Consider the following 13,799-nt stretch of genomic DNA (forward strand, 5'->3'; position numbering starts at 1 on the left):
ACACGACGAAGAAGCGTTTTTGCCTATTCATCGGGTGATCTACAGCCTATTTACACTGGAAGATCATTGTGAAACAAATATTTTCAACAATGCTCCTTGATGATTACCTTGTAGTGTAACTGCCCTTTCAGGGGGGCTCGCAGGCTCCCTGTATAATGCAACTTCTCCAGGAAGCCAGTTGATCAACTCCTCCTCAACCTCCTACACTGCTGTGCCAGAAAAGCAAATTAAAATGTAAAAGCAAATGTGCATTATCTTTCCGCACCTATTGGAAGAGTATTTTCAGCCTGCTAGTAAGAAGAGGACGTAGAACAAACCATGAAAGCTGAAGATGGCCCCGCTGTGTCCTCCCTGGCCAGCTTCTCCTTCTCCTCCAAACATAATGCTGCTTCCAGTGTGGCGCTCTGCTCCGTAGTCCCGAGGCTTCATCTATGACCAGCTCTGCTGCCACCTTGTTTCTCTGCTTATGTCTGTATGTCGGCTGCTCTGTATCTGGGGCAAATAGCTCTGGTGACTCTCTTTAGGCTGCTGCCCCATGCTGGTAAACCTAAGAACTCCTAATGACATGTTCCACATCTCCTCTCCGCTGTCTGGGACGTGTCCTCTGTGCTGGCTTCTGTTCTCACCATATTTCTTGTGTTGGCTTTCTGTATAACTGAACGTGCAGATCTCAAGCTGCTGCAGGTTTTTTTTCTTTTTGCTTGTCCATCTGAAAGCTTTTAACGGGAATTTTACTCTCGATATTTATAGTTTTGAGTGTTTGTGGTCTTTTATTTTTAATGATTTTGTTCTTCAGGTTACACTTGGATAACAGCATTAGATTATAGCGAACTCTCATCTCGCCCCTAGAATGTTCATGATGATGCGCAAAATGATGGATACTTAACCCTCCTCTAAATTATCCCAAGCATTGCTTGCGCATGAGGGAAAGTACAATATTTTGTCTAAGCACCACAATGGGCGTCAGTGTCACTGCAGGGAGTGCAGCTGGTAATCAGCGCCATCCTGACAGTAAAAAAAATTACTCTGTTTTGCCACTTTCTTGTTTTGCCATAGTTGCATAGTAACAGTTAGCAAGGCCGAAAAAAGACATTTTGTCCATTCAGTTCAGCCTATATTCCGTCAGAATTAACCCCCAGATCTACGTCCTTCTAAAGAACCTAATAATTGTAAGATACAATATTGTTCTGCTCCAGGAAGACATCCAGGCCTCTCTTGAACCCCTCGACTGAGTTCGCCATCACCACCTCCTCAGGCAAGCAATTCCAGATTCTCGCTGCCCTAACAGTAAATAATCCTCTTCTATGTTGGTGGAAAAACCTTCTCTCCTCCTGATGCAGAGAATGCCCCTTGTGATGTCACATTCCTTGGTATAAACAGATCCTTGGAGAGATGCCGTATATACTCGTGTATAAGCCAAGTATACTGAAAACGCTCCCCTCAAGGTATACATGAGTAATTGCCGGAGGGGAGCAGCGACAGGAGCCGGTGGCTGTGGCACAGTGATAGCTGCAGCCTCCAGCTTTCAGAAGACCTCATACTCACCCTCCTTGTGCCCTTGCTGCATCTTGTTGTCTCAGCGCCGTCCGCTCTTCCTGTGATCAGAGGCCACGTGGTACCGCTCATTAACCCCTTTGCCCCCAAGGGTGTTTTGCATGTTAATGACCGGGCCAATTTTTACAATTCTGACCACTGTCCCTTTGAGGTTATAACTCTGGAACGCTTCAACGGATCCCAGTGATTCTGACATTTTCTCGTGACATATTGTACTTCATGATAGTGGTAAAAATTCTTTGATATTACCTGCGTTTATTTGTGAAAAAAACGGAAATTTGGCGAAAATTTTGCAATTTTCCAACTTTGGATTTTTATGCAATTAAATCACAGAGATATGTCACACAAAATACTTAATAAGTAACATTTCCCACATGTCTACTTTACATCAGCACAATTTTGGAACCAACATTTTTTTTGTTAGGGAGTTATAAGGGTTAAAAGTTGACCAGCAATTTCTCATTTTTACACCACCATTTTTTTTTTAGGGACCACATCTCATTTGAAGTCATTTTGAGGGGTCTATATGATAGAAAATACCCAAGTGTGACACCATTCTAAAAACTGCACCCCTCAAGGTGCTCAAAACCATATTCAAGAAGTTTATTAACCCTTCTGGTGCTTCACAGGAATTTTTTGAATGTTTAAATAAAAATGAACATTTAACTTTTTTTCACAAAAAATTTACTTCAGCTCCAATTTGATTTATTTTACCAAGGGTAACAGGAGAAAATGGACCTCAAAAGTTGTAGTACAATTTGTCCTGAGTACGCTGATACCCCATATGTGGGGGTAAACCACTGTTTGGGCGCATCGGAGAGCTCGGAAGGGAAGGAGCGCCGTTTGACTTTTCAATGCAAAATTGACTGGAATTGAGATGGGACGCCATGTTGCGTTTGTAGAGCCACTGATGTGCCTAAACATTGAAACCCCCCACAAGTGACACCATTTTGGAAAGTAGACCCCCTAAGGAACTTATCTAGATGTGTGGTGAGCGCTTTGACCCACCAAGCGCTTCACAGAAGTTTATAATGCAGAGCCGTAAAAATAAAACAAACATTTTTTCCCACAAAAATTATTTTTTTAGCCCCCAGTTTTGTATTTTCCCGAGGGTAAGAGGACAAATTGGACAACAACTTTTGGGGTCCAATTTCTCCTGTTACCCTTAGGAAAATACAAAACTGGAGGCTAAAAAAAATTTTTGTGGGAAAAAAAAGATTTTTTATTTTCACGGCTCTGCGTTATAAACTGTAGTGAAACACTTGGGGGCTCAAAGTTCTCACAACACATCTAGATAAGTTCCTTGGGGGGGTCTAGTTTCCAATATGGTGTCACTTGTGGGGGGTTTCTACTGTTTAGGTACATTAGGGGCTCTGCAATCGCAATGTGACCCCTGCAGACCATTCCATCCAAGTCTGCATTCCAAATGGCGCTCCTTCCCTTCCGAGCCCTCCCATGCGCCCAAACTGTTGTTCCCCCCACATATGGGGTATCCGCGTACTCAGGACAAATTGGACAACAACTTTTAGGGTCGAATTTATCCTGAGTACGCGGATACCCCATATGTGGGGGGAACAACAGTTTGGGCGCATGGGAGGGCTCGGAAGGGAAGGAGCGCCATTTGGAATGCAGACTTGGATGGAATGGTCTGCAGGGGTCACATTGCGATTGCAGAGCCCCTAATGTACCTAAACAGTAGAAACCCCCCACAAGTGACACCATATTGGAAACTAGACCCCCCCAAGGAACTTATCTAGATGTGTTGTGAGAACTTTGAGCCCCCAAGTGTTTCACTACAGTTTATAACGCAGAGCCGTGAAAATAAAAAATCTTTTTTTTTCCCACAAAAATTTTTTTTAGCCTCCAGTTTTGTATTTTCCCAAGGGTAACAGGAGAAATTGGACCCCAAAAGTTGTTGTCCAATTTGTCCTGAGTACGCTGATACCCCATATGTTGGGGTAAACCTTTTTTTGGGCACACGGGAGAGCTCGTAAGGAAAGGAGCACTGTTTTACTTTTTCAACGCAGAATTGGCTGGAATTGAGATCGGACGCCATGTCTCGTTTGGAGAGCTCCTGATGTGCCTAAACAGTGGAAACCCCCCAATTATAACTGAAACCCTAATCCAAACACACTCCTAATCCCAACAGTAACCTTAACCACACCGCTAACCCTGACAGACCCCTAACCCTAATCCCAACCCTATTCCCAACCATAAATGTAATCTAAACCCTAACCGTAACTTTAGCCCCAACCCTAACCCTTACTGTAGCCCTAACCCTAACTGTAGCCCCAACCCTAACCCTAACTGTAGCCCCAACCCTAACTGTAGCCCCAACCCTAACTGTAGCCCCAACCCTAACTGTAGCCCCAACCCTAGCCCTAATGGGAAAATGGAAATAAATACATTTTAATTTTTCCCTAACTAAGGGGGTGATGAAGGGGGGTTTGATTTACTTTTATAGCGGGTTTTTTTAGCGGATTTTTATGATTGGCAGCCGTCACACACTGAAAGACGCTTTTTATTGCAAAAAATATTTTTTGCTTTACCACATTTTGAGAGCTATAATTTTTCCATATTTTGGTCCACAGTGTCATGTGAGGTCTTTTTTTTTGCGGGACGAGTTGAGGTTTTTATTGGTAACATTTTCGGGCACGTGACATTTTTTGATCGCTTTTTATTCCGATTTTTGAGAGGCAGAATGACCAAAAACCAGCTATTCATGAATTTCTTTTGGGGGAGGCGTTTATACCGTTCCGCGTTTGGTAAAATTGATAAAGCAGTTTTATTCTTCGGGTCAGTACGATTACAGCGACACCTCATTTATATCATTTTTTTATGTTTTGGCACTTTTATACGATAAAAACTATTTTATAGAAAAAATTATTTTTGCATCGCTTTATTCTCAGGACTATAACTTTTTTATTTTTTTGCTGATGATGTGTGGTGGCTTGTTTTTTGCGGGACAAGATGACGTTTTCAGCGGTACCATGGTTATTTATATCTGTCTTTTTGATCGCATGTTATTCCATTTTTTGTTCGGCAGTATGATAATAAAGCGTTGTTTTTTGCCTCAGGGGTTTTTTTTTTTTCCTCTTACGGTGTTTACTGAAGGGGTTAACTAGTGGGCCAGTTTTATAGGTCGGGCCGTTACGGACACGGCGATACTAAATATGTGTACTTTTATTGTTTTAAGTTTTTTTTAGATAAAGAAATGTATTTATGGGAATAATATATATATATTTTTTCATTTAGTTTTTTTTTTTTTACACATTTGTGAAAAATTTTTTTTTACTTTGTCCCAGGGTGGGACGTCACAGATCGTTGATCTGACAGATTGCACAGCACTCTGTCAGATCAGCGATCTGAGTTAGAACACTGCAGGCTTACCAAGCGCCTGCTCTGAGCAGGCACTTGGTAAGCCACCTCCCTCCCTGCAGGACCCGGATGCCGCGGCCATCTTGGATTCGGGCCTGCTACAGGGAGGGAGGTAAGGAGACCTTTGCAGCAATGCGATCACATCGCGTTGCTGCGGGGGTCTCAGGGAAGCCCGCAGGGAGCCCCCTCCCTGTGCGATGCTTCCCTGTACCGCCGGCACACCACGATCATGTTTAATCGCGGTGTGCCGGGGGCGGTCCGTGACACCCGGACGCGATCGGCCGTGCTCCCCCCGTGAGCGCGGCCAATCGCGTATGACGTACTATCCCATCGATGGTCATACGGGCCCACCCCACCTTGACGGGATAGTACGTCTAATGTCAGAAAGGGGTTAAGGTGATGAATATATACTCATCTCCACTCCCATAGGCGTGGAGCGCATATTCATTACCTTAATGAGCTGTACCACGTGACCGCTCAGCGCAGGAGAGCTGCCGGGACAAGGGAGATGCAGCGACAGTGCAAGGAGGGTGAGCCATACATACAATGGGATCGGGGGAGCCATGCACAGCAGGACCAGGGAGCCATTCATACCCGGACAGGGACCGGGGAGCCATGCATACCAGGACAGGGACGGGGAACAATACATACCCTGCTTATTCTCGAGTCAATAAGCTTACCCAGTTTTCCGTGGCAAAATTAGGTGCCTCGGCTTATACTCAGGTCAGCAGATACTCGAGTATATACGGTATTTGTATTGTCCCCTTACATACTTATACATAGTTATTAGTGACCCTGTTATATTTTTTCTAAACTAAATAATCCTAATTTTCATAATCTCTCTGGGTATTGTAGTTCCTCCATCCCCTTTATTAATTTTCTTGCCCTCATTTGTACTCACTCTAGTTCCATTATATCCTTCCTGAGCACCGTTGCCCAAAACTGTACACAGTACTCCATGTGCGGTCTAACCAGGGATTTGTACAGAGGCAGTATAATGCTCTCATCATGTGTATCCAGACCTCTTTAAGGTAACGTTCACATTAGCGTTTCCCGACGCAGCGTCGGGAAACGCTGCGGCGACGCATGCGTCATGCGCCCCTATATTTAACATGGCTGACGCATGGACATGCGTTGTGCTGCGTTGTGCGACGCATGCGTTTTTTTTTGCCGCAAGCATCGGGAGCAGGAAACGCAACAAGTTGCATTTTTCTTGCCTCCAAATTTCAGCAAAAAACGACGCATGCGTCGCAAAACGCAGCGTTTTTGCGTGCGTTTTGGTGCGTTTTTATTTGCGTTGTGCGTTGCGTCGCCGACGCAGCGGCGCACAACGCAGATGTGAACGTAGCCTTAATGCACTCCATGATCCTGTTTGCCTTGGCAGCTGCTGCCTGGCACTGGCTGCTCCAGGAAAGTTTAACTAGGATCCCCAAGTCCTTCTCCACGTCAGATTTACCCAGTGGTTTCCCGTTCAGTGTGTAATGGTGATATTGATTCCTTCTTCCCATGTGTATAACCTTACGTTTATCATTGTTAAACCGCATCTGCCACCTTTCGGAAACTTATCCAGATCCATCTGTAGCAGAATACTATCTTCATTTATTTATTAAAAAAAAAAAAAAAAAACTTTTTATTTTATTTATATACTTTTCTCATAAATATTTAGTTTCTGCTTTAATTTCGTAAAAGATAATTTTAAAAAAATACAGCTTGGTTGAAGTGTTCGACCATGCAAGGCGTTGCATGTCTACATTAATTGGGTAGAACTAAATTTGAGCAAATGTTTGCACGACCACGATCCAGTAGCGCATGGCAGCTGCAAACTTTCCCCAACCTGCCAGCATTTTCGATGCAATGTCATGTGTGTGCATCCAGGCAGCAGCTATGACGTCATACAAGGGTGCTGCAACTCTTTTTGCACAACTATCATAGAATGTTACAATTGGAAAGTATCTCCAAGGTCATCGTGTCCAACCCCCTGCTCAATGCAGGATTTGCTAAGCCACCTCAGATGTCTGTCCAGCCTCTGTTTGAAGACTTCCATTGAAGGAGAACTCACCACCTCTCATGGCAGCCTGTTCCACTCATTGATCACCCTCATTGTTAAAGGGACTCTGTCACCTGAATTTGGCGGGACTGGTTTTGGGTCATATGGGCGGAGTTTTCGGGTGTTTGATTCACCCTTTCCTTACCCGATGGCTGCATGCTGGCTGCAATATTGGATTGAAGTTCATTCTCTGTCCTCCATAGTACACGCCCACGCAAAGAAATCTTGCCTTGCGCAGGCGTGTACTACCGAGGACAGAGAATGAACTTCAATCCAATATTGCAGCCATAATGCAGCCATCGGGTAAGGAAAGGGTGGATCAAACACCCGAAAACTCCGCCCATATGACCCAAAACCAGTCCCGCCAAATTCAGGTGACAGGTTCCCTTTAATGTTTTTTCTAAAATCTAATCTGTATCTTCTCCCTTTAAGTTTCATTCCATTGCTCCTCTGTTTCCATGTGCAAATAAGAAAAAGGTGCAAAAGGTGATTCTAGGGCTAACCTTTTAATTTCCAGTTGCACACAGTGAGACGAGTAATTCTAATGACCTTTAAGCATTCTTACACCCACGAGCTATCGGTCTGCTCAGATCACAATGGATCAGAACGGATTGTAGCAAGCTCACTATTTGAAGTGAAAATATTTGAGCAGAAACATACTTTCCTGATGGTTTGCTCGTGTAGTAACACGCGTACAATGTATTTCATGACATCTTGTGCTTTCTATTAAAATAGCAGAATATGTATAACATCATTTTTTTGTGAAGCAATACAGGATTACACAAACATATTGGGGGCTTTTATTATTTTCTGATTAGCACAGGTGAATGAAGCAGGTTGTTTTTTTTTTTTTTTTTTTTTTTTTTTGCGTGCAGCCATGAAGCTGATGACCGCACTGGTGAACGTTGCACTCAACTTAAGTATTCACCAGGACAACACGCAGCGACAGTACGAGACGGAGAGGAACAAAATGATTGGAAAAAGAGCCAACGAGAGGCTGGAACTGCTGCTACAGAAACGGAAAGAGGTATCCCTGCAGTCTTCTTCTAAACAACCCTGCTCACCCGCCTGATCCAGGGTGGGATCCTGCTGGCCATGATGATTTCACAGAGATTTTTAATTTATCACGGTTTTGGTTTGCAGCTTCAAGAAAACCAGGATGAAATAGAAAACATGATGAACTCCATATTCAAAGGCATCTTTGTGCACAGATACAGGTAAGTGCATGCACTTGTCAGCTGTTTTAAACTACCGTATTTTCTGATGTATAAGATGACTGGGCGTATAAGACGACCCCCAACTTTTCCATATAAAATATGGAGTTTGGGATATACTCTCCGTATAAGACGGGGGTCATCTTATACGCCGGTTGTCGTTTTATACGGCGTGTGCGGTCCGGATGGTTTCCAGGGTCTGGGGGAGAGGAGACTCTCCTTCAGGCCCTGGGATCCATATTCATGTAAAAAAAATAAAAAAGATGGGTATATTTACCGTCCGACGGCCCCCGGCTCTCAACGGTGCAAGCGGCGGCCTCCGTTCCCAAGGATGCATTGCGCGAAGGACCAGAGATGATACATGCATATGGATCCCAGTGCCTGAAGGAGAGTCTCCTCTCCTCCAGGCCCTGGGAACCATCTAGGACCACTCCCTGCACACGCCGTACTCGGCGTATAAGACAACCCCCGACTTTTGAGAAGATTTTCAGGGGTTAAAAAGTAGTCTTATACGCCGGAAAATACAGTATTTAAACTGTTTAGACTATTGAAGCATGCAAAAAATAATAAAATATAAAATATTAAAAAATGATAAAAGATCAAATAACCTCCCCTTTCCTCCCATTCAAAATAAAACAAAAAAATTAAAACCTAAACATATTTGGTATTGCCGCATTCAGAATCGTTCGATCTATCTTCTTTCCTTTTTTTTGAAGATTTCCCTACTCCAATCTTCCGGGACTTCTTTGGTTTTCCAGGATTTTTCAAAGATTCTGGCTAGTGGTTCTGCAATTTCCTCTAAAGGTACCGTCACACTGAACGATATCGTTAACGAAATCGTTGTGTGACAGCTGTGACGGGGTGTACGGCAGAGCAAGAAGGGACAACAGGCCGAGGGATGATTCAACAGATTTATTATCAAGAACGCTGGAACAACACATGCAGGTAGATCTACAGAGTCCACAATTAGTCCAACAGAACAGGTTCGGGGGCACCTCCCGATAATCCTTGTGCCAGCTAACAAAGCAATAGTCCACACGAGTCCAAGGGATCCCAAAACAATCCCACGAGCGACGAGATATGTCCTCAGCTCAAGTCTCGCCCCATTCGCTTCCGCAGTCACAGATGGACATGGGGTCTTGCCTCAGCTAAGAATCCCCACTCCTTCTCCTTCAAGGATCAACTCACATCTGATCTCAAAATAAGAATGGATTGTCTGAGCTCCTGGGATCCGCCCATGAAGGGGGTAGGGGTTACACCTTCTATTCAATGGTTGGGTCCACCAGAAGATTCTAGACTGGTGGGCTCCAGGCAGTCTATGTAATATGTACATTTGACTAACCACCTGCTGTGAGGAAGAATGGCTATTCCTCCACTAGTGATGATGACAAAGCTTAATTACATTAGAGCTTAGGGCTGCAAGTATTGGGGGAAGGAGACATTGTTACAGGTGAACTCCCAGCACAAGAGAATACATAAATTACAGCTAATAGAAACCAGAGAACAGTTACATACATCAAATGGCATATTATTCAAATACAGGACAGGGCAAAAGTACATATCATGACAACAGCGACCAACGATCAGGCCCCTGCTGGGAGATCGTTGGTCGCTGGGGAAAGTCCAGAACTTTATTTTGTCGCTGGATCTCCCGCTGACATCGCTGAATCGGCGTGTGTGACGCCGATCCAGCGATGTCTTCACTGGTAACCAGGGTAAACATCGGGTTACTAAGCGCAGGGTCGCGCTTAGTAACCCAATGTTTACCCCGGTTACCGTTGTAAATGTAAAAAAAACAAACACTACATACTTACATTCCCGGTGTCTGGTCATGTCGCTTCCCGCACTGACTGGTGAGCACCGGCCAGCCGTAAAGCACAGCACAGCGCTGAACGCAAGGGACATGACCAGACACCGGGAAGGTAAGTATGTAGTGTTTGTTTTTTTACATTTACAACGGTAACCAGGGTAAACATCGGGTTACTAAGCGCAGCCCTGCGCTTAGTAACCCGATGGTTACCCTGGTTACCCGGGGACTTCGGGATCGTTGGTCGCTGGAGAGCTGTGTGACAGCTCTCCAGCGACCAAACAGCGACGCTGCAGCGATCGACATCGTTGTCGGTATCGCTGCAGCGTCGCTTAGTGTGACGGTACCTTAACTCTTTCAGTACCCTAAAATGTAATTTATCTGGACTAGGAGATTAAAATTTAATTTAAATTAGCTAAGTGTTCTTTCATCATCTCTCTGTTTATAGATAGTGTGTCGCTTTGTGACTGCAGACTTGAGTCCTTGCAGCTCACAGATTCTCTGGTCCTGGCAGTGGGTGCATGACCTTAATTATGCGGTTTGCATACATGCAGTCATATGTTGACTAGACGTGCGCTGCAAGTGTATTGAGCAAGGCCGGACAAGTTTAGTCAGAATGTGGCCAGAATTAATTACAAATTGCATAGTTCGGAGAATTTTCGCAGTGTGTACACTGTGAAGATTCACATGTCTGCAGTCACACAGAGTGACTGAAGACTTGTACCCGAAGGCTGGACAACCCCTTTAATATAAAATAAGTTCTTAGATTCACTTTTTTTTTAAATGTTAGGTTGAATCCACTCTCCTTTATGCAGTTAAAACACCCAGAGGAATAATAAAAAAAATTAACATTTGATTTTACTACCTCTGTAAGTCTAAGCTATGAATAACCCAAATAGTAAGCACAGTAAAACAGAAAAAATTTAAATGCCAGAATTGCAATTTTTGCTAGTTGCCCCACCGCTCCCCAAATTGCAATAAAAATAATCAAGTCATGTGTACACCAAAATGTGATTACTAAAGACAGCTTGCTGCACGAAAAATAAGCCCTCGAGAAGTTGCAGCTTGTCCCATCCGTCTCCTTACCTACACACAAATGGTAGAAGGACCACCGTCTGTTCTTGTCCACCCCCACTCCGTACAACCTCCAGAGATCATATTGATTCTCATAGTTTTGTAGAATTTGTTGTAGTTAAAAGCGGTGACAAAACGTGCTAATTTCAAGATTGTTGAAATTTAGTGGAATGGCCACATACAAAGCATTTGTGTTTTTTGAGGGTTTTTGGTGCTTTTATTTCTTTGTTTTTCCTCGCCCATAGGGATGCCATTGCTGAGATCCGAGCAATCTGCATTGAAGAAATCGGGGTTTGGATGAAAATGTACAGCGACGCTTTCCTCAATGACAGCTATCTGAAATATGTCGGGTGGACGCTTCATGATCGGGTGAGATTGTCATTGCTAGTATGGTGGATTGCAGCATCAGAACGTGCCCATTAAGGCTTTTTTTTTCTCTCCAGGTTTTTGCCTGCAGTTGAGACCAGGTTCACATTCCTTTATGGATTGGTGTGTGCCTCGTAAATATATGCACCAGGCATGTCTGGAGGGCTTCATTCACAGTTAGTCATATGGAACGTTGTAGTAGACCACACTGTTTCCTAAGATGATATACAGGAGAAAAGTACAGCATGTGAGCGTTAGTTTTCCTGACTGTGCCCAACCGCTACTATCTTGATAACGCCTTTTAACGGCTGCAGTTAAGGGTACTTATTCCTCAGCTTTTTAACGGCGCTGAGAAATAAGCGGCCTGCCCCCCAGCGTCAGACAATCTCCTGGGGGGTAGCTGAGACCCCGGAGAAAAAGATTTGGGTCGTTTTTTTCCGTCCCCAGTGTTGCAATCGCCGTTATTCTCCAAACAACGGCGACCACACACACAGGTTTCCCATTTATTTCTCTCTCATCTGTTATGAGCTAGCATACTAAAGGAGATAAGTCAAATGGTGCTCCCTCTCTTCTGAGCCCTGCTATGCACCCAAACAGTGGATTTCCCCCACATACGGGGTATCAGCATACTCAGGAGAAATTGCACAACAAATTTTGTGGTCCAATTTCTCCTGATTATTTTTCTTTAGAATGGTGTCAGGTTGGGGTATTTTCTGTCATACTGACAACCCAGCCCCCCACGCCCCCCCACACACGCCCCCCCCCCCCCCCCCCACACACACACACACACACACACACACACACGCACAAAAAGCTCACTTCAAATGTGAGGTGGTCCTTAAAAAATAAATAAAAAAATGGTTTTGTAAATTTTGTTGGAAAAATGGGAAATCGCTGGTCAACTTTTAACTCTTATAATGTCCTAACAAAAAAAAGTTGTTTCTGATGTAAAGTAGACTTGGAAAATATTATTATTTAGTTATTTTTTATGAACTACTTTGTGTGACGCCACTCTGATTTAATGGATTAGGGGTATTTCCGTTTTTGCATTTTTATTTTTTGCTCACCTTCTTCCCTCGACCGTAACTTTATCTGTCAATATGGCCATGTGAGGGCTTGTTTTATGTGGGACGAGTTGTACTTTTGAATGGCCCCATTGATTTTTGCCATATTATGTACTGGAAACAGGAAAAAAAAATCCAAACGCAGTGAAATTACAAAAAAAGTGCAATTCTACAATTGTTTTTGGATTTTTTTGACCATGTTCCCTAAATGCTAAAACTGACCTGCCGTTATGATTCTTCAGGTCATTTCGAGTTTACAGACATTGTCTATTCTTTTATTTGACAATCAATGGTGGACTAACATTAAATTAACCGCATGAAGAGATCCATCATGATAAAACACAATACTTTTATTAAACCTCAATAAAAACATACATATAACAAGGCTTTTGTGATACATATAACAAAGTGTCCAGTGGGAGGAGAAATATCTGGCACTATAGGTACATATATATAATGGTAAGTATCAACAGGTAATCATCTGCTGTGGTAAGTCTTACTAACCATATAGCCAAGCAACTTAAGTATGAGATGGTGAATCGCTGACATATAAGAATCAACCAAGGAACGGGGAAATATGAGTATATACGAGGGGGCTATTCATACCACTCAATGCCTCTGTATTAACCTTATACCCGTACCATATAAGCAGACGGATGGAGTTAATGATGAGCTTCCTGCGCTTGCATGTTAAATATCGCTGTCAGAGTTTGACAGCGGCGTTTAACATGTTAACAGAGCGGATAGATGGCAGTTCCACCTGTGGCTGTTAGGTGCACATGTCAGCTGCTCAGATCAGCTGTCATGTGCTGGAAAAGGTGCGGGCTCATCGCCATTAAAAGTTTGAACATTTTGCAATTTTCAAAGTTTTTGCCAAATTTCCTTTTTTTCCCCATAAATAAATGCAAGTCATATAAAAATTTTTTTACCAGTAACATGAAGTACAGTGTCACAAAAAAACAGTCTCAGAATCGGTGGGATACATTGAAACATTCCAGAGCTATAACCTCATAAAGTGACAGTGGCCAGAATTGTAAAAATTGGCTCAGTCATTAAGTACCAAATTGGCTGTCAATAAGGGTTAACAGAATCCAGCTGTGCAGGCATCTTGTTGTCATGTTCATGTTTTTTTTTTGTTTTTCTATTGTGCAAATTATGCTGAAAAAAATCCTCTTTGCCCCCGCTGGTTACCATGAGCGATAATCCTGTTTAGTATCATGACTGAGCGCTGATGCACGACTCGCCCTAATTACACCCGAATTCTCATGGAAAACACTTTGAAAAGTGTTTCCCCC

General features: G+C 43.4%; 1 protein-coding gene across 5 annotated transcripts in view; it reads left to right on the forward strand.

The window, feature by feature from the left end:
• STAG1 (STAG1 cohesin complex component) overlaps positions 1 to 13,799 on the forward strand; it is a 231,217-nt gene that overhangs the window by 180,405 nt on the left and 37,013 nt on the right. For all 5 annotated transcript variants that reach the window (XM_069727953.1, XM_069727956.1, XM_069727957.1 and 2 more), the window contains 3 exons: positions 7,855 to 8,006; positions 8,123 to 8,196; positions 11,320 to 11,443. In XM_069727953.1, coding sequence (XP_069584054.1) covers positions 7,855 to 8,006; positions 8,123 to 8,196; positions 11,320 to 11,443 — 350 coding nt within the window. The remainder of the gene's footprint in view (positions 1 to 7,854; positions 8,007 to 8,122; positions 8,197 to 11,319; positions 11,444 to 13,799) is intronic.

Source organism: Ranitomeya imitator, chromosome 5 (genome assembly GCF_032444005.1).
Source record: "Ranitomeya imitator isolate aRanImi1 chromosome 5, aRanImi1.pri, whole genome shotgun sequence".
Taxonomy (NCBI): Eukaryota; Metazoa; Chordata; class Amphibia; order Anura; family Dendrobatidae; genus Ranitomeya; species Ranitomeya imitator.